Here is a 19,390-nt window from a genome sequence, read left to right as displayed (position 1 = left end):
GGTACAGTCACAAGCTGCTCCTCAAATGGTGTTATCAACCTCTCAAAGCACATTACTTTTATCTTCTTTTAAAAACCATACAAATTATATCATAACACTTTTTAAAATATATATATTTATTTTAGAGAGCAAGCCAGGATGGGTGCAGAGGGAGAAGAAGGGAATTCCAAGCAGACTCCGGGCTAAGCTCAGAGCCCAACACAGGGCTCTGTCTCACCACTATGATATCATGACCTGAGCCAAAATCAAGAGTCAGTTGTGATCCCGGGGTCCTGGGATCAAGTCCCACGTTAGGAGCCTACTTCTCCCCCTGCCTATATCTCTGCCCCTCTCTCTGTGTCTCTCATGGATAAATAAATAAAATCTTAAAAAAAAATTACCACCCATGATCCTCTCCTAATTTTGATTAACAAAGCATATAAAGCAATAATACGGTTCTCTAAAGTTGTAAAACCATTCCTAATTTGCCATTTATGACAAACACATCTGTGATTAGTTTTCATTCAATTCACTGTTATGGCCTTCAGTTAAAAATGTTTGAGAAATTTGGGAGTAACTAAAACTTAATAATGCCAGTACTTTAATTTCATTACTAGTGGGCTTTATGAATCTATAAAACTTGAATACACTTTTATGCGACATTTCCGAAACTTACTTAACTTCCAAACCCTTTTTGGAAAAGTGATATGCAGCACTAATTTTCTGCAAAGAACAATTTGGGAAATGCTGTCTTTCAGTTTCTGAGGCAAAATTGTAATACCTTATGAAGGTTCATATTACCCTGAGGAACACTTTCAGGGAGAGAAAATTAATGTTAAAAAAGGTGAATGGACGAAAGGTGAAATTCACATTGGTATCAAATTCTAGAGCTAATGAACTGATCCTTCTTGACCTTGTGTTTTCTGCCTTCATTGTCAGGTGCTCTAGAGGTTCAGTAGGCTGAGGGTTGGAAAGACAGCTGGTGGACCTTAGTTTATAGTCTCTTGGGATAGAGCAAAGCCAGCCAAGTAAAAGAACAGAAAAGGAAAAAGACATGTGTTAAATACAATTAAGGGAAATAATTAAAAGTATAGAGAAAAATAAAAGTTAGATATATTGTCTTATGTGCTGCAGCAAATTTGGAAGAACTAAAATTTCATACATAAAAACTCTTAGAGTAACAGACTTGTCTTAACTCTGGTAAGAAATAAAAAAACAAAACAAAACAAAACAAAAAAACTCTGGTAAGAAGATATTTCCTATTTATAAAAAGAAAAGTATACATTACAAGATGAATAAATTTATTATAAAAAGTAAAGAGGAAGTAGATAAATGTGTTAGGTAATATTAAATACTCAGTAACCTAAATAAATATATTTGTAAGATAATACCTGATTTCCATTGAATAGACAGTGCAAATAGGTTGTTCAAAAACATAATACTTGGTATAAATTTGATGCTATAATGCTAAGCCCTTTATAGATTGTCTCTGAATATTATTATTCCTATATTAGTGGTTATTAGTTTATAGAAGTTAGATAATTGTGTCAAGGCCACACAGCCAGTATTTGACAGAGTCTGGTTCAGCTCACCTCTATCCATATCTAGAGCCCACCCTCTTGACCCTATTGTGTGACTTCCTAAGAGCCGGTACTCCTGAGATAATGAAAGAAATAATAATAAATACTTACATAGCATTTCCTGTGTTATGGGCCAAGCACTTTATGTGTACCAACTCATTTAATTCTTATAACAAGGTTATAAAATGTCATTAACATCTCAATTTTATAAATGAGGAAATTGAGGCATAGAGAGGTTAAGTCTGCACTCTTAGTCACTGTGCTACACTGATCCTCAGAAATAAAATTTAACTGTAAGGTATAGTCTTATATCCATTACACTCACAAAAATAAAGTAATTGAATATAATGCCAACTAAGTCTTTATTGATAAAATTCATGTATTTTCCAATTATAATACAATATTTCGATATTCAGTATTTCAAATTATAATGCAATAGTTCATTTCTAAGATTAATATATAATATTTACCAAAACTATCTTTAGAAATGTGGGATTTTTTTAAGTTCTTATTTTAATTCCATTAGTTAACATACAGTGTTATGTAACTTTTGGGGTACAATAGAGTGATTCAGCATTTCCATGTGTCATCCATTGCTCATCATGACAAGTGCCCTCCTTAATCCCCATCACCTATTTCACTCTATCCCCACCCCTCTACCACCTCCCCTCTAGTAACCAGAGGTACTAACTTTGTGGTGTCTAGTTCAGAGTTGAAACAAGTACAGTTTTGATTGTGTTGTAGCTTACCATTTTTGAAGTGCGTTCTGCTTACAGGAATCACCAAAATGTATCATAACCTGTGCTGTCTAATAATGACAAAGGATAAATAATTGACAAACCCACAATTGGAATAGTGAAGGAAATAAGTTCTTGCACTGTTGTTGACATTTTTCTAATCATTCATTTGGTTTTTTCAAATTTATTCCCCACAGTAACCTTAAGAGGTAGATGATGATGTCATTTTTACAAAAGAGCAAATTGAGGGTCAGGCATTTGTAAGGGACCTAGATCTTTTCTTGACCCTAAATATTCCAAGCTTTAACAGTGTCACATGAGGAGAGTAGGATATTATATGTTATTAGCAATTTTTAAGTATGTAGGTGTGGCAGTCAATGTAAAAATATTTTAATTAATAAAACCTTCAGTATGTACATACTAATTTGATCTATGTAAAGATATGAGAACTGAAAGATAAGAATCTTATCTAATAGTATTGTTTTAGGGACAGATTTCTTGTCTTTCTCATTAGACTCTCTCCCCGTTTAGTTGTGTGCATCGGCCAGTTGTGCTGTCCTGCTCCTGCAACACTTGGCCCCCAACTTACGCAGACTTATATATTTATAAGTTATGTATTTATTTATACTTGAGGCCTGTAGAAATGTAGGAATTATTGCCATTCTCAGATAGCAGGAACAATGTAGTATTAAGAACTTCAGTTTTACAGTCAGATAACTAAGGATGTGACATTGGGCAAGTCCCTTCTTTTCTGTGTTTCACCACATTTTTTTGAAGATTAAATTAGAATTGATGTGAAAGTTTAGAAAAGAATGTGACATATAGTAAGCATTAGCTGCTATCATTATCATAAACATTATTATTTATTTTATCTAACTTCTAAGAGTTGGTTTTACTTGAGATCAGAATTGAGGTCTCTTAGGCTGCGTTGGATTTCTATTGTTTCATAATAAACCACCAAACACTTGTTGCTTAAGACAACAACCAGTTTTGGTAAAATTGGTAACTCAAATTACTTAAAATACTCTCTTAGAAGTTAAATTGGTCTTGATTTTTAGAAAATCTTCACTAGTAGAGAAATGAAAATAAGAATATGATTCTTTTACTTTTCCCTAAAAGATAAGTCAACTTAAAAAAAAAAATCACCAAATACCATCTCCCCCTCCCCAAGTTAATAAGGGACAATTTTTTAAGTTTATAAATTTGCTGTATCATATAGCATTTAGCTTATTTAATCTCATAATATATTAATGAGAAGTGAAGTAATCTGTGTCAAATACAGCAGGTGGCACTGTGATAAACACTTTTCTGTGAAGAATTGAGTTCAGAATTAATGTATATACTCTTCTACTGATTTTTTTGCTAAATAAGGATAGGTTCCTAATGAGGTAAACCTGAACAGAATCCAGCAGCTTTGCTTACCCTAACACTCGTTTGCAATATTTTATTTAATCACAAAAAGTAAGTGTAATAGTAGCAGTGTTCCTTGAACTAAATTCTACCAAAAGTAAGAATAGAATATACTATAAATTGAGGCACAGATTTTAATTTCTCAAAATTCTTTCATATGTATTTTAATATGTGTTTATGCATTTCAATTCTTTCATAGGTATTTCACACCGGTTATTTTCAGCTACTCATTCTTAATAATTAGGAATTTGAATGAAATGCAACACATCAACCAGAAGATAGTAAATTTTAATGGAGGTGACTCTGTCATATTTTCAGTCTTTCAAAGTACTCTCAAGGCTTCTTTAAACAGAAATCTCAGTAGAAAAATTAGCTCACTAGTATTTGAACAGCACAAACACTTTTTTTAAAAAATTCCTTTCCATAGTATATTGAAGGAGTTTAGGAAACTGGAGTATTCTTGTACAATTAAAAGCACAATGTAAAATTGTTGTAAGACTACTGATTTGGGTTTAGTGTATTGAAGTGTAACAATTTAAGTATCTTAATATCTCACTTGCATTGATTCTGGTTAAATTAATGCTTCTCAATCCTGGCTTTAAGCTTCCCAATCATCTTTAAGAGAGTTCCAGGGACTCTAATCTAATGGATTCCATCATAACATTGGCCTTGGCAAAACCTTGCTGCATTAATGGCAGATATATCACAAAAGGTAATACACCAGAGCACATCTAGTTCTTTGAAGTTGTCTTTTGAATGGCTGTTTGATTTTTATTAAGAGATTAAAAATCCTTGTTTAAAAATTTGCATAAAGTTACTTAGCAACAAAAAAATATCTCAAAAGCTAGGTAAAGATAAATATGCTTTTGGAAGCATATGGCAGTTATCAAATATGGAAAATAAACATTATTTACGGTCTTTACTATTAAATATCAACTTTTTTCTTTAAAAATGGAATTTATTGTTATTTGGATATTAAAATATGAATGAAATTTACCCCATCATAGTGTGATTCCTCTTCATGTTTCAGGCCTTTGGGTTCTAACATTTTAAATTTAGCCGGTGATCTCTGGTCATTTTATTTTTGTTTCCCTTTTGAATTTAAATGGTGGTTTTATCTTTCTTTTGTTTCTGATTACCAACTATACTCCTGACTGATAATGTCAGTTGATTTTATGTACTGTTTTTCAGCTGACTACCTGGCTCAGGCTTTTGATTCTCTATGTTTGGACTTGAAGACAGATGAAGGAAAAGTCTTGTTTTTGGAGTATCAAGCTGTTCCGGTAATACTGAATCATCTAAGAATCTCCAGTAAAGGACTCCTCTCTAATGTCATTGATAGTTTGCTTCAGATGACAGTGGAATCTAGTAAGTTTTAAAGTTTTTAGATACAGTAAGAAGTGACAGTAGGATGATTTTCTTTGCACTCTGAATGTGTAACTACATATCAGACTTTAATGTGTTTTATAATAGAAATGGTTAAAAAGTATTTTTGATAGCTGTGTAATACAATGGTTAATAACACTTCTAGAAGTCGTATGTTCAAATTTCCATTAACCTAGCACAATTTCCAGTACTCATCTCAGTCACGTGGATATACTCTACATTGCGAGTCCTGTTTTCAAGCATCTCTGTCTCATCGTTCTGAAAGATCTAAACCTGTATTCCCTGTTTTCTCAGAGGGAGCGAGATGTTCAGGTGTGTTCCTGTCTAAAGGAGAGTAATGACAGAGCTATATTCCTGTTCCTCTTCAACCTTACTGTTTTGTGGGAAGGTGGGGGGTGGGGTGGGAAAGGCACTCAGTTGTACATGTGGCTACTCTTTTTCATTCATATTTGTAACATTTTGTAGCCTGTGGCTTTACTTTTTCTATTCGGTTCTTATGTTGGTGTAACAGTTTCTTTTAACTTGCTGTTAATGGTTCCTAATTTAGCCCAGATATATATGGGTACATATGAAAATATGTATTTTCATTTGCTTTGGTTGGTAGTGCTCTTTGAACCTCAAATAGCCCCTTGACTTGTAATAAGCAACCATTTTGCCTCAGTAATTCTTTTTCAGTGTAGCTTTTCTTTTTCCCTATTCTCTCCTCTTTCTGTGGCACTTCTAAAGATGAAATGTTTATGCCTTCCAGAAGGTTGAAACTAAAACTAGAAAGTCATTGTCATTGCTCAGTGTGGTAGTAAGCAGTCTGGTACTTGGTGCTGCTTGCTGCTTGTGGGTGAATCCCTAACAGCTGGATGTAAAGCATAGTTATATTTATTTTTTAAATTGTTTTTATTTATTCATGAGACACACAGAGGCAGAGACAGAGGCAGAGGGAGAAGCAGGCTCTCTTCAGGGAGCCCAGTGCAGGACTTGATCCCCAGGATTGACCCTGGGATCAGGACCTGAGCCAAAAGCAGACGCTGAACCACTGAGCCACCCAGGTGCCCAAGCATAGTTATATTTCTAACTAGGTACCTTCAGTGTATGGCTTCACATTTTCAATTCATTTTATATACTTTCTTGTTTTTCCTTTACAACATCCCTATGAAGGGCCTGAGTAGAAAAACTGAGGCCAAGAAAAATCCGGTAACTTGTCCATGGCTTTTATTCCTAGGCCATCGTAAGACTTAGACTTGAAACCATGTTTCTGATTCTAGAAGTAACAAGATGCATTCTCCTATGGCACTGTGATTAGGTTTTCCAGAGGCTTTTTTCCTTCCCCAAAATGTTAAATTTTCTCTGACATTTTTTATTAATATTTTTAGCCATTTGTGACTGTTAAGATATTGGACTTATAGTTGAGGGTCTAGCTACCTAGTTAAATAATCTTGGGGTTTTATATCTTGATTTACTAATATATGCTATAGAGCAAAAAGGTGAAGAATTAATAAAATGAGAGATACTCAAGATTACTTGTTTAAAGTGGGTAGATTTATAGTTTACTTTCATAGGATTTTTCTTTCTTTTTAAAGATTTGAGAGAGAGCGTAGGGAGGGACAGAGGGAGAGAGAATCTCAAGCCAACTTCTTACTGAGTATAGAGCCCAAGACGGCATGACACAGGGCTCAATCTCATGACCCTAATATCATGACCTGAGCAGAAATCAAGAGTTGGATGCTTGGATGCTTAACTGACTGAACCACCCAGGCACCCCCATAGGATTTTTCTTAATGAGGAAAACAAAAATTTTATCAGATGCAAATGTCTATTCGTTTGAAACAAATCTGTCTGAATGTTTATAACAGAGAGGAAATCTTATAGCCAAAGGAAAACTAAATATAATTTTATCAAATAGTGGACCTACTTGGGTGAAATGACTTTGTGGCACCATAACATTTACATTTGGAGAAATAATGGTAGATAAAGTCAACAGGTGTTCAGTTCATTCACACATGTTCAGATTATGCGCAAATCCAAGGTTATCCTTTCTTGTTCAAATTGAGTAAATAAAGCAATTTCTAATGTGGATTGCTAGAAAGCCATATCATTTTTAGTGATGGAAAACTTTTGGAAGATTAGAAATGAGTGAATCTTTGAGATCTCTGACTGAAGTATATTTATTTGCTTGATATATTTTTCATTTTTAATATAAATCCAGTACCTGATGTTAACCAGAGAAATGTGTTGAAGAGATTAAATGATTGATAGATAAAAATGCAGCAAGTACTCACCTAGCTGTTGGTTTTCTGTTCTGTTTTTTGAGAAAGAGATGAGATTTGAGATGAGAAACTCATTCCACCATATACATAATTTCCACATGCCATTTTTTTTTTTAAGTTTCTAGGAAAAAGTTGTTGGAAGAGAAATCTTGGTAGAATGGATTTGCAGATGCTTATCTCACAATGGGACTTGGTAGCCAGCTGTGCTTGAGGCAGTATGTTTCAAGCATTGTGTTTGCAGTGCTTTGGTGCTGAGCCTAGGGCTTCCTCCAATGTCTGTTTAGGGCTTTGGAGCAAGAGGCTGGAGGAAAGTGTCAGTGGAGCAAGCTCTAGCCCTGCAGTACTCAAACTGCTTAGTATTGGTTCTCTAACACATGTTAGTATAGAAACAGTATTTAAAACCTGTATGGTAGTTGTCAGATTATTAATTTTATCAAGTTCAGTTATAACTTAAAACATTTGGATTTGGATTTTGTATGTTTGTCTTATTTCATTTCTAATGTTTTCTAATGGTATTGTAAAAAGATAAATTGGGGCACCTGGGTGGCTCAGTGGTTGAGTGTCTGCCTTTGACTCAGGTCGTGATCCTGGGGTCCTGGGATCAAGTCCCGCATCAGGCTCCCCACAGGAAGCCTGCTTCTCCTTCTGCCTATGTCTCTGCCTCTCTCTCTCTCTGTCTCATGAATAAATAAATAAAATTCTTAAAAATAAGAAGATAAATTTTGAAAAATTTATTTGAACAAACAGTGACTCCAGTAGGCCAGCACCAAATCTGAAAATGGTTAGGGGTGTGCTCTGCAGGTGGGGCCTAGAGCAGAGGTCTTTATAGAAAAGACAGGGAAGCAAAGCAAGGAAATTATTTAATTGGCTGTAATATAAATGTTTGCCTTGTTGGGGCAAACATTTAATTAAAATTTAATTAGTTGGCTGTTATGATAGTTTTTTCTGGAGGCTCATTTTCTCCAATTTGAGAAACTCTAGCTGACTATTGATGGTTAGTTTTTCTTGAGTTTCATTTTCTTAGATTCAAGTGTATTGACTGTATTAGAATTTGACTTGTAAAATGTCAAGGTAGGGTATCCTGCTGAAGGCATGAGAGCTCCCCAGTCTATATAGCCTTTTTGTTGGACTATTTTATATTTTATTTTATTTTTTTATTTATTTTATTTATTTTATTTTATTATTTTATTTTACTTTATTTTTTTTATTTTTTCCTCATCAAACACCAACCTTACCAACAAGATTTTTTTTTTTATTGGAGTTCAATTTGCCAACATATAGCATAACACCCAGTGCTCATCCTGTCAAGTGCCCCCCACTCAGTGCCTGTCACCGAGTCATCCCAACCCCCTGCCCACCTACCTTTTTACTACCCCTTGTTTGTTTCCCAGAGTTAGGAATCTGTTATGTTCTGTCATCCTCACTGATACTTTCACTCATTTTCTCTCCTTTCCCCTTTATTCCCTTTCACTATTTTTTATATTCCCCAAATGAATGAGACCATATAATGTTTGTCCTTCTCTGATTGACTTATTTCACTCAGCATAATACCTTCCAGTTCCATCCACATCGAAGCAAATGGTGGGTATTTGTCATTTCTAATGGCTGAGTAATATTCTATTGTATACATAGACCACATCTTCTTTATCCATTCATCTTTCGATGGACACCGAGGCTCCTTCCAGTTTGGCTATTGTGGACATCGCTGCTATAAACATTGGGGTGCAGGTGTTCCGGTGTTTTACTGCATCTGTATCTTTGGGGTAAATCCTGAGCAGTGCAATTGCTGGGTCGCAGGGCAGATCTATTTTTAACTCTTTGAGGAACCTCCACACAGTTTTCCAGAGTGGCTGCACTAGTTCACATTCCCACCAACACTGCAAGAGGGTTCCCCTTTCTCCACATCCTCTTGTTGGACTATTTTAAAAAGTATTTTATCTGTTGCATTCTGTATGCCAGATTGAAAATCTCAGACCAGTTCTTAGAATAGTTTGAGGAGCAATACAATACTTCATCTCCACCGGATACTTCATGTTAAGCTGTGTTGTAGTTTGTACTGCTACAGAGTGATTGTTTTTTTCTTGTCCCCCTTGTGCTTTTCCCCAGAAGATTCATCTTTTCAGATATGAGAAATGTTATTAGCTGCATTGGTATTTACTGTTTTTTGAAAGCTACTAAAATGCATTTCTTTTTTTAGAAAATGATCTAGATATTTTATTTTAAAATACATTTGAGTATAAATTGAGATCTATTCATTGATATACCTCAACTTATATGTTATGAGCACATTTTTTTTAGATTGAGGGTTTCTGATAATACCTCTTTTAGGGTGTGAGTATATATAATCACTTAGTAGTGTTGATTTTAGAAAATTACTTTGTGGTTTTTCTTTTTCCTGTCAGTGGTTAAAAGTGATTATTCACTTACCTGGGGTTAGCTGTGTAAGAATTTGAGTCTTATTTTATTTCAAAGAGTACTTTCCTTTTCTTATCCGACTTAGTTTAAATAGAAGGATTTAAGTTTGTATTTGTATTATTTAGTTCATTCTATTTTGTGGCCTAAAAACTGCCCGTTTCCATTTCCTTATTGTTTGTAATGGTTTTTCATTTCATTTTCTTGGGTTTTCCAGATACATAATCATATTATCTATAAATATTATTTCTTCCTTAACAATCTTTATAATTTTATTTTGCCTTGTCTCATTGAATTTGGGTGTCACCTTTAGTACAATGCTAAATAATAGCAATGGTAGTAAACATTTTCATCTTAGTCCTCATTTTAAATGAGAATGCTTCTAGTGTTTCATTAAGCAAAATGTTGCTGGCTTGGGTTGAGATACATATATCTTATCATTTTAAGAAAATATTCATCTGTTCCATACAATTATATTTAAAGGTAGATGTTGAATTTTGTGAAATGAACTTTTAGTATCTATGGAGTTTGATATATCAAAAAAGGATCATGTGATTAATAAAGGGAAAAAAAGTGATAATCTTGGGACACCAGGTGGCTCAGCAGTTGAGCATCTGCTTTTGGCCCAGGGTGTGATCTTGGGAGTCCCAGGATCGAGTTCCACGTCAGGCTTCCTGCATGGAGCCTGCTTCTCCCTCTGCCTCTCTCTCTTGGTGTCTTTCATGAATAAATAAATAAAATCTTTTTTAAAAAGTGATAATCTTTAGATTACTAAAATAAACTACATTTGGCCATGGGATGTTTTTCTTATAGTGTACTGCTGATTTTGTTTGTTTGCATTGCAAAGGAAAATAATAAACTAGTCTCACTTATGGTTACCTATTCAAAATCCTAGACTGAATATTAGCATTTACATTTACTGTAACAGTTAAAATACTAAGTTGTATTTCCTGTTAGCATAATTCTTAAAGGTCCCTAGGATTTTGGGAATGGTAAATGAGCATTGGCTGCAGTTTAAGTCACCAGCACCACCTAATGAGAGAATCAGCCTGTCCTCTGAAGCTTTGAAGCTAGGCATTGATTTCTCTCTAGCTATGAAGTCCTGGTGGCATCTTCTTCCAATAATAGACATTTCATCTACATTGAACATCTTTTGTTTAGTGTAATCACCTTCATTATCTTACCTAGACTTTCTGGATAATTTGTTGCAGCTTCTACATCAGCATTTGGGGCATCACCTCCTACTTTTATGTTATGGAAATGGCTTCTTTCCTTAAACCTCATAAGCCATTCTCTGCTAGCTTCAAACTTTTCTTCTATAGCTTCCTTTCCTCTTTTAGCTTTCATACAATTAAAAAGAGTTTAGAGCCTTGCTTGTTTAGGCTTTGACTTAAGGGAATGTTTTGGCTGGCTTGATCTTCTATCCAGACCACTATTTCTCCATATCAGTAATAAGGCTGTTTTGCATTCTTATCATTCATATACTCACTGTAATAGCACTTTTAATTTCCTTCAAGAACTTTTCCTTTGTATTCACAGCTTGGCTAACTCTGGTATAAGATGCCTAGCTTTTGGCATATCTTGGCTTTCGACATGCCTTCCTCAATGTCTTCCTCTTGCTTTTACTTGAACATGTAGAGAGCATTGTAGGGTTATTAATTGGCTTGATTTCAATAGTGTTGTGTGTCGGGGAATAGGGAGGCCTGAGGAGAGGAGGGCAGACGGGGGAATGGCGGTTGGTGAAGCAGTCAGAACACACACAGCATTTATCAGTTAAGTTCAACATGTTATATACAGATGTTGTTTGTGGCCCCCCAAAACAATTAAAATAGTAACAACAAAGATCACTGATCACAGATCACCATAACAAAAATAATAAGTCAAAAATCATAATGAAATATTGTAAAAATTATCAAAATGTGACACAGACACATGAAGTGAGGAAATGCTGTTGGAAGGATGGCACTGATAGACTTACTGGACACAGGGCTGCCACAAACCTTCAATTAGGAAAACAAAACAACCCCACCATATCAGTGAAGTAAATGAAGTGAATAAAACATGGTATGCTTGTAGATAAATGATTACCCGATGCTCTGAGAAATTACATGACTTGTTTAATGTCACATGGTTATGGACAGGGTGGTGATGAGGAATAAGTAAGTCTTTCAGAAAAAGGAGGTAGAGACAAGGGAGAAGCTTCCCTTGGACTTAAGACCCCAGAATTGAGGGATTCCAGAGCAGAAAGTAGTTAGCACTCACTATGTCCCAGGGATTAAGAAAGAAAAAGAAAGAAAGAAAGAAAAAGAAAAGAAGAAAGAAAGAAAGACGAGAGAGAGAGAGAAAGGAGAAGAAGAAAGAAAGAAAGAAATAAGGACATAAAGACACTCCCCACCATTAAACGTCACGCCCTGCCATTCCTTCCTTCCCTCCGTCACCTTCATTCCTCCTCCCTCCCTCCTCTCCCTCCCTCCCTCCCCCCTCCCTCCACCTCCAGGAAGGAATAAAAAGAAAAGAAAAAAGAACCCCTCCCCCCAGAAACAACCAAGCAGAAAAAAATCAAAGAAGAAAAAAAAGAACCAAGAAAAGAAAAGAAAAGAAAGATGGGGGATCCCTGGGTGGCGCAGCGGTTTGGCGCCTGCCTTTGGCCCAGGGCGCGATCCTGGAGACCCGGGATTGAATCCCACGTCGGGCTCCCGGTGCATGGAGCCTGCTTTCTCCCTCTGCCTGAGTCTCTGCCTCTCTCTCTCTCTCTCTCTCTCTCTCTCTCTCTCTCTCTCTGTGACTATCATAAATAAATAAAAATTAAAAAAAAAAAAAAAAAGGAAGATGGGGTTGGTTGCTGGGGAGCTTTGGAATTCTCTCCAGAATGAAGAAGTAGAGGGAGGAACAGGGATTTGAGCAGACTAGGAACTTTGCTTGGGATTGTTCTGTTCTGAAGAGACTGTCTCTGGACTAGCACTTCTCCCACTTAGGCACCTGACAAACTCCTACTTGTCTTTCAAGTAGTAGGTCATCTTCAGTGTGTTTTACAACCTGCCTTGTTCCATAAAGGAATGAAGGTAGACTTGGAAAAAACTAAAGAGGGTAATTGATGTAGAATTGTTTTCAAAAGATTGCCTATGTATATCCTTCTGTTTTACAACCTGCCTTGTTCCATAAAGGAATGAAGGTAGACTTGGAAAAAACTAAAGAGGGTAATTGATGTAGAATTGTTTTCAAAAGATTGCCTATGTATATCCTTCTTACTGTTGCTTGTTTACTTTTTAAGAATTTATTGACCTTTATTCAGTACAAGGGTGGGCAGCTGACATTTTTTGGTTGATACTGAATGTCACAATGTTACAACTTTTGAAGATTTATTTATTTTAGAGAGAGAAAAAGAGTGGGCAAGTAGGGGGAGGGGAGTGGGGAGGAGGGGGAGGAAGAGGGAATGAATCTCAAGTGGACTCCACACTAAACGTGGAGCCTGTTCCAGGGCTTGATCTCAGGACCCTGAGATCATGACCTGAGCTGAAATCAAGAGCTGGCTGCTTAACTGAGCTATTCAGGCACCCCAGCTTTTAACTTTTGAATCATCAGAAGTAGAAATACAAAAAGCCATACTATCTAAAAATTCTATATTTTGTCCCATGTAATAACATGTTAATATATATATCTGAGAGTTGAGAGTTTGCTTTTAAAATAATTTTATTCAAAAAAAATAATAAATAAAATAAAATAATTTTATTCTAATTACCACTTTGCCTTAGAATTCTGAAAAGAAAAAAAAAAGAATTCTGAAAAGATTAAAATAACTGCTATCTGGAAAATACAGACTTAGATTCTTAGCATATGAACTACATAAAGTATTCTAATCAGTTAACAACAGGTTGATGTCTAACATGCAGAGACATAATCATTACCAAAAAGTGTACTGAACTGCTGACAGCACATACTTTTTAAAACATATAACCACTTTTGAATTGGCAGATCTTGAATAAATAATTCTCTTGAGAAATTTCAGTGATTGACTTTTAAATTAATAAGAATGTATTTATTTTAAGTTGCCCACTAATACAGTATTTTGTCAGATATTAGTGTAATGTTGGTACAGGGAGTTTTTATGCCACTTTCCCCTGACTATTGAAAGTAATGGGTAACTGAGATTGAAGACTTAAGTACTGCCCACCAAGCTTGTGAACTGCAAATTTACATGAAATACTGTGACTCAAGAAAGCATTGGAAATAATTGTTTTCAAGAGATAATTTAATTTAGTCCTTTGTGGCAAACATTATGGGCTGGCTTCCCCATCACCATTCTCATCTCTTTCTCCTTCCCTTGCTCTCAGCCCTCTTGCTGGCAGGAATGTCCACATGTGTCCTGCATGTGAGGTTGGAAATCCACTGAGAGGTTCAGAGACACTTTATGTTTTGATTTTCTGGTAAGAGGGGACAGATGATAAGTACTATTCTTACTTGACTCCCTTCTTTTGCCTTGTTGTCTAGAGCCTTTTGACCATGAATTACACATGAAGAAACAGAGAGTCTGAATTTGGGTTTTCGATGACACTGTCTTGTACCTGAACCAGTTACAGGAAGTGCCTCCTTTTAAGAGAGAACCAAGAATCTGTTTGATTAAGCCACTATAAATTGGACTTTCTGTTACATTTCCAACCGAACCAACATATACTTCCACATCATAATTGAAGTTAGTTTTATTTTACCCTATAAAAATTCTATTTTCTTTAAAGTCTTTCTTTGGAAGGTAAAATTGTATAGGTTTATCATTTTAAAATTCAAATAAAGACAGGTGTCAGCAAGATGGTAGACTAGGATGCTCCAGGCTCTCATTCTTTCACAGAAACATCAAATTAACAACTATAGACTGACTAAATTAACTTTATAGGAGCTCTGAAAACTAGTCAAAGATCTGTAACAGTCAACCTAATGCACATTCAAAAAAAGCCTTATTCAAAACATTAAGAAATTTTGTTACTTTTTAATTGTCTTTACACCACCCCACCCCTGGTGTGGTACAGGGCAGATGGGAGAGGGTGGCTCATTCCTGTTCCTTCTTTGAGACAGAAAAGACAGTAGAACTAGTATGCAATATTCTGGCCTTTCTGGGTGGTCCAAAGGATTGGGTTCTTCTCTCTTGCCTGACTCAGAGCACAGACTGGGACATATGCAAATAGTTTGGATCTGACTGAAGGCGAGAAAGGCAGTGGTAAGTACCATGGCGCTTGAAAGCTGCACGGGAGTATAGACTTGCAGATGCCTGGGACAAGAAATTATGGACAGAAGAGTACAGTACAACATCTGAGGTCTTGAGAATAAGCTGGGGTAAGACTCTGGGAAATTAAGACCTATAAAATCAGCCAGGGGGAAATTAGAAAAGAAGAAGCACATTCATAGGCCCAGATAGGACTTATGCCTATAAAAGACCCGAGAAGACCTTAGGCCTTAGGCCTGGCACTGTTCCCAAAGGCTCAAGTTACTGCTAATTAATGAAGAAGATCTTTCATCCTAGTCTGCAAAGACTAGGAAAGGTGGCTGTTTTTCAAATGATAAATTTTCAGAAAAAAAAAAAAAATCACAAGGCATACAAAGAAACTGAGAACATGGCCATTCAAAGAAACAAAATAAATCTTGAAAAATATCCCCAAAGAAACATGCAGTACACTCATTCAGCAAAGACTTTAAAGCAACTATCTTAAATACACTCAAAGAGCTAAAAGAAGACCAAAGAACCAAAAGAAATCAGGAAAATTATATATGAAAAAGTGAGAATTTGAACAAAGAGCAAAAATTATCAAGAACCAAATAGAAATTCTGGAGCTGAAAAATACAGTAACTGAATTTTAAAAACACTAGAGAAGTTCAACATCAGATTCATAGATTCATACAGGGACAAGAAAGAATGAACTTAAAGCCAGGACATTTGAAGTTATCAAGACTGAGGAGCAAAAAAGAAAGAATGAAGAAAATGGAACAGATCAGAGCCTAAAGGACTTATGGGACATCATCAAGCAGATTAATATGCACATTTTGGTAGTCCCAGAAGAAGAGACAGAGAAGGGGGCAGAATAATCTGCCTCTTCGATAATCTACTTAAAGATATAATGGCTGAAAATTTACCAATGTGAGGAAAGACATAGTTTTACAAATCTAAGAAGCTCACCAAATTCCAAAGCTCAGTGAACCTCAGGAAGAGCCCAAAGAGCCCACAGAGAAGATACATGATAATTAAACTCCAAAAGTCAAAGATAGAATCTTGAAAGCAGCAAGGGAAAATGTGGTATATACATAACGAGGAATATTATTCAGCCTTAAAAAGGAAGGAAATTTTGGTACCTGCTCCACCTCAAATGAACCTGGAGGACATTATGCTAAGTGAAATAAACCAGATACAAAAAGACAATTTTTTTTTTAAAGATTTTATTTATTGGGGCACCTGGGTGGCTCAGTGGTTGAACATCTGCCTTTGGCTCAGGTCGTGATCCCGGGGTCCTGGGATACAGTCCCACATCAGGCTCCCCCCGGGGAGCCTGCTTCTTCCTCTGCCTATGTCTCTGCCTCTCTCTGTGTGTCTGTCATGAATAAAAATAAATAAATTCTGAATAAATAAATTTAAAAATTAAAAAAATAAAGATTTATTTTTGAGAGTGAGAGATAGCAAAAGTAAGAGAGAGCACAAGTGGGAGGGAGGAGTAGGCTCCCCACTAGGCAGGGAGCCTGATGTGGGGCCCAATCCAGGACCCTGGGATCATGACCTCAGCCAAAGGCAGATGCTGAACCATTGAGCTGCCCAGGGGCCCCCCAAAAGACAAATCTTATATGATTCCACTTATGTGAGATACTTAGAATAGTCAGATCTACAAAGAAAGAAAGTAGAATGTTGGCTGCCAGGATCTAGAGGGACAGATGGAAGTGGGTGTTAGTGTTTAATGGGTACAGTTTCTTTTAGAGAACATGGAAAATTTCTGGAGATGGATGGTTGCACAACAATGTGAATGTACTTAATACTAACAAACAGTACACCTAAAAATGGTTAAAATGTAAGGGTTTGAGGGTTTTTTGCATATTTAACCACAGTTTAGAAACTAAATATAAATAAGCTTTTAGAGCTAAAAAAAAAAAAAATGAGACCAAAAAGAAATGTAGAAAGCATGTTTTTTTAAAACATCACCATATAAACTTCATCATTTAGTAATCACCATCATTAAATATTATTTCAGATACTTTTCTGTAGTTGTACATACGAAAATATTGAGTGGATAAACATGAAAAATACTGTTACAGAAATGGGATTTATTATACATTACTTAATGAAAATTATTTTTAAAAACATTTTATTTATTCATGAGACACACAGACAGAGATAACAGGCAGAGGGAGAAGCAGACTCCCTGTGGGGAGCTCAATGCGGGACTCGATCCCAGGCCCCAGGATCACAAACTGAGCCAAAGGCAGATGCTCAACCACTGAGCCACCCAGGCGTCCCATGAAATCTATTTTTTTTTCAAGTTTTTATTTAAATTCCAGTTAGCCTACGGAAATCTATTTAACAGGAAAAATGAAATGGATTTGAATTACAAATGCTAAATGAACAAAGAAGGATGAAGATTGAAAGAGCCCAATAGTGACTCAGGAAAATTTGCCTCAGAATATTCAACAGCAAGATATACCCTAAACTTCAAAGATAAAAGTCATTAGCCACCTAAGCAAAAGAGTAAATTAACAGGAAAAATAAAATGGATTTGAATTACAAATATTTTATATCAAATTCCTTCTGTTAAGAAAAGGTAAAAAGCATTGAGTCTCTCTTTTTCTTTTTTTTATTGTAAAATAATATAAGAAAATTCACCATAGTAGTCACTTTAAAAAATTAATTAACTGGTTAATTTAGAGAGAGAGCATGAATAAGCAGGGGGAGGGGCAGAGGGAAAGAGAGAGGCAGAGAATCCCAAGCAGACTCCATGATGAGCATGGAGCCCAATACAGGGCTTGATCCCACAACCCAAGAGATCATGACTTGAGCCAAAATCATGAGTCAGATACTCAACCAACCAAGCTACATAGGCACCCCTACCATATTAGTCATTTTTAAGTGTATCCTGTCTTTTAAGTATTGTTTTCAGTTTTAGCCGTTTATTGGCTCCCAGCCAGGAAAGATGAAGACAGCCGCACTGTGCACTTTCCATCTCTCCTTCTTCCACTTCCCTTTCATTATCACAGTTCATTCTGTTCTGTGACCACAATTTGCACATGTGCTTCATACTGGTTTTCTTACTACTTAAATTAGTTTTACATTCAGTTATATTAAGTGCTCAGGAATAGTTCTTTTACTGTGACTTCTGCATTTTTCTGTGTTATTTTTTTTTAAGATTTTATTTATTTATTCATGAGAATACACAGAGGAAAGAGAGAGAGAGGCAGAGACACAGGCAGAGGGAGAAGCAGGCTCCATGCAGGGAGCCTGACATGGGTCTCGATCCCGGGTCTCCAGGATCACTCCCTGGGCTGAAGGCGGCACTAAACCGCTGAGCCACCCGGGCTGCCCTGTGTTCTTATTTTTGAATAATCACTTAATTGCTCCCTCCCCCATGTGTATCCTACACCCCTCCTCCCCAGTTTAGGAAGTGCTTGTGGGTGCTGAGTCATTTCATGTTTGAAAATGATGGCCTTTTTGTACTTACCAAGATCGTGCCTGAGTATATATAGTAGGTTTAGAGCTCCCTTTCTTTTTCAAAATTTTGTAAACTATACTTTTACTGTTGCAGAGAAGTGAAAGGATAGCCTGATTTTTTCCCTGTTAGTGATAATTTACTCTTTTGCTTAGGTGGCTAATGACTTTTATCTTGGAAGTTTAGGGTATATCTTGCTGTTGAATATTCTGAGGCAAATTTTCCTGAGTCACTATTGGGCTCTTTCAATCTTCATCCTTCTTTGTTCATTTAGCATTTCATATATATATATATTTGATCCCTTAACACAGGTTTGAACTGTGCCTACCTGCTTCTGTGTGGGTTTTTTTCCCTATAAATACAATATAGCACTGTAATTCTTTATAGATTTTGGATACTAGCCCTTTATCTGATATATCATTTGCAAATATCTTCTCCTATTCCTTAGGCTGCCTTTTAGTTTTACTGTTTCCTTTGCTGTGCAAAAGCATTTTATTCTGATAAGGTCCTAATAGTTCATTTATGCTTTTGTTCCCTTTCTCTCCAGCAACATGTCTAGTAAGAAGTTGCTGGCGCCAAGGTCAAAGAAGTTGTTGCCTGTGTTCTCTTCTAGGATTTTGATGGTTTCCTATCTCACATTTAGGTCTTTCATCCATTTTGAGTTTATCTTTGTGCATGGTGTAAGAAAGTGGTCTAGTTTCATTCTTTTGCATGTCATGGTCCAGTTTTCCCAACACCATTTGTTGAAGAGACTGTCTTTTTTCCATTGGATATTCTTTCCTACTTTGTCGAAGATTAGTTGACCAGAGAGTTGTGGGTCCATTTCTGGGTTCTATTCTGTTTCCCTGATCTATGTGTCTGTTTTAGTACCAGTACTATACTATCTGGGTGATCACAGCTTTGCGACATATCTTGAAATCTGGCAGTGTGATGCTTCCAGCTTTGATTTTCTTTTT

The 19,390-nt window shown here is 36.0% G+C and overlaps 1 protein-coding gene across 10 annotated transcripts in view; it reads left to right on the top strand.

The window, feature by feature from the left end:
- CCDC138 (coiled-coil domain containing 138) overlaps window positions 1-19,390 on the top strand; it is a 110,404-nt gene that overhangs the window by 82,987 nt on the left and 8,027 nt on the right. For 8 of the 10 annotated variants that reach the window (XM_038550846.1, XM_038550844.1, XM_038550843.1 and 5 more), the window contains one exon: window positions 4,898-5,074. The exons of 1 other annotated variant lie outside the window; for it this stretch is intronic. In XM_038550846.1, coding sequence (XP_038406774.1) covers window positions 4,898-5,074 — 177 coding nt within the window. Of the gene's footprint in view, window positions 1-4,309; window positions 4,419-4,897; window positions 5,075-19,390 lie in introns of those variants that run through there. One more of the 10 variants, XR_005365708.1, reaches the window with a different exon arrangement.

This window comes from Canis lupus, chromosome 10 (genome assembly GCF_011100685.1).
Source record: "Canis lupus familiaris isolate Mischka breed German Shepherd chromosome 10, alternate assembly UU_Cfam_GSD_1.0, whole genome shotgun sequence".
Classification (NCBI taxonomy): domain Eukaryota; kingdom Metazoa; phylum Chordata; class Mammalia; order Carnivora; family Canidae; genus Canis; species Canis lupus.
Note: the sequence above shows the minus strand (reverse complement) of the source record. Positions and strands in the feature narration are given on the sequence as shown.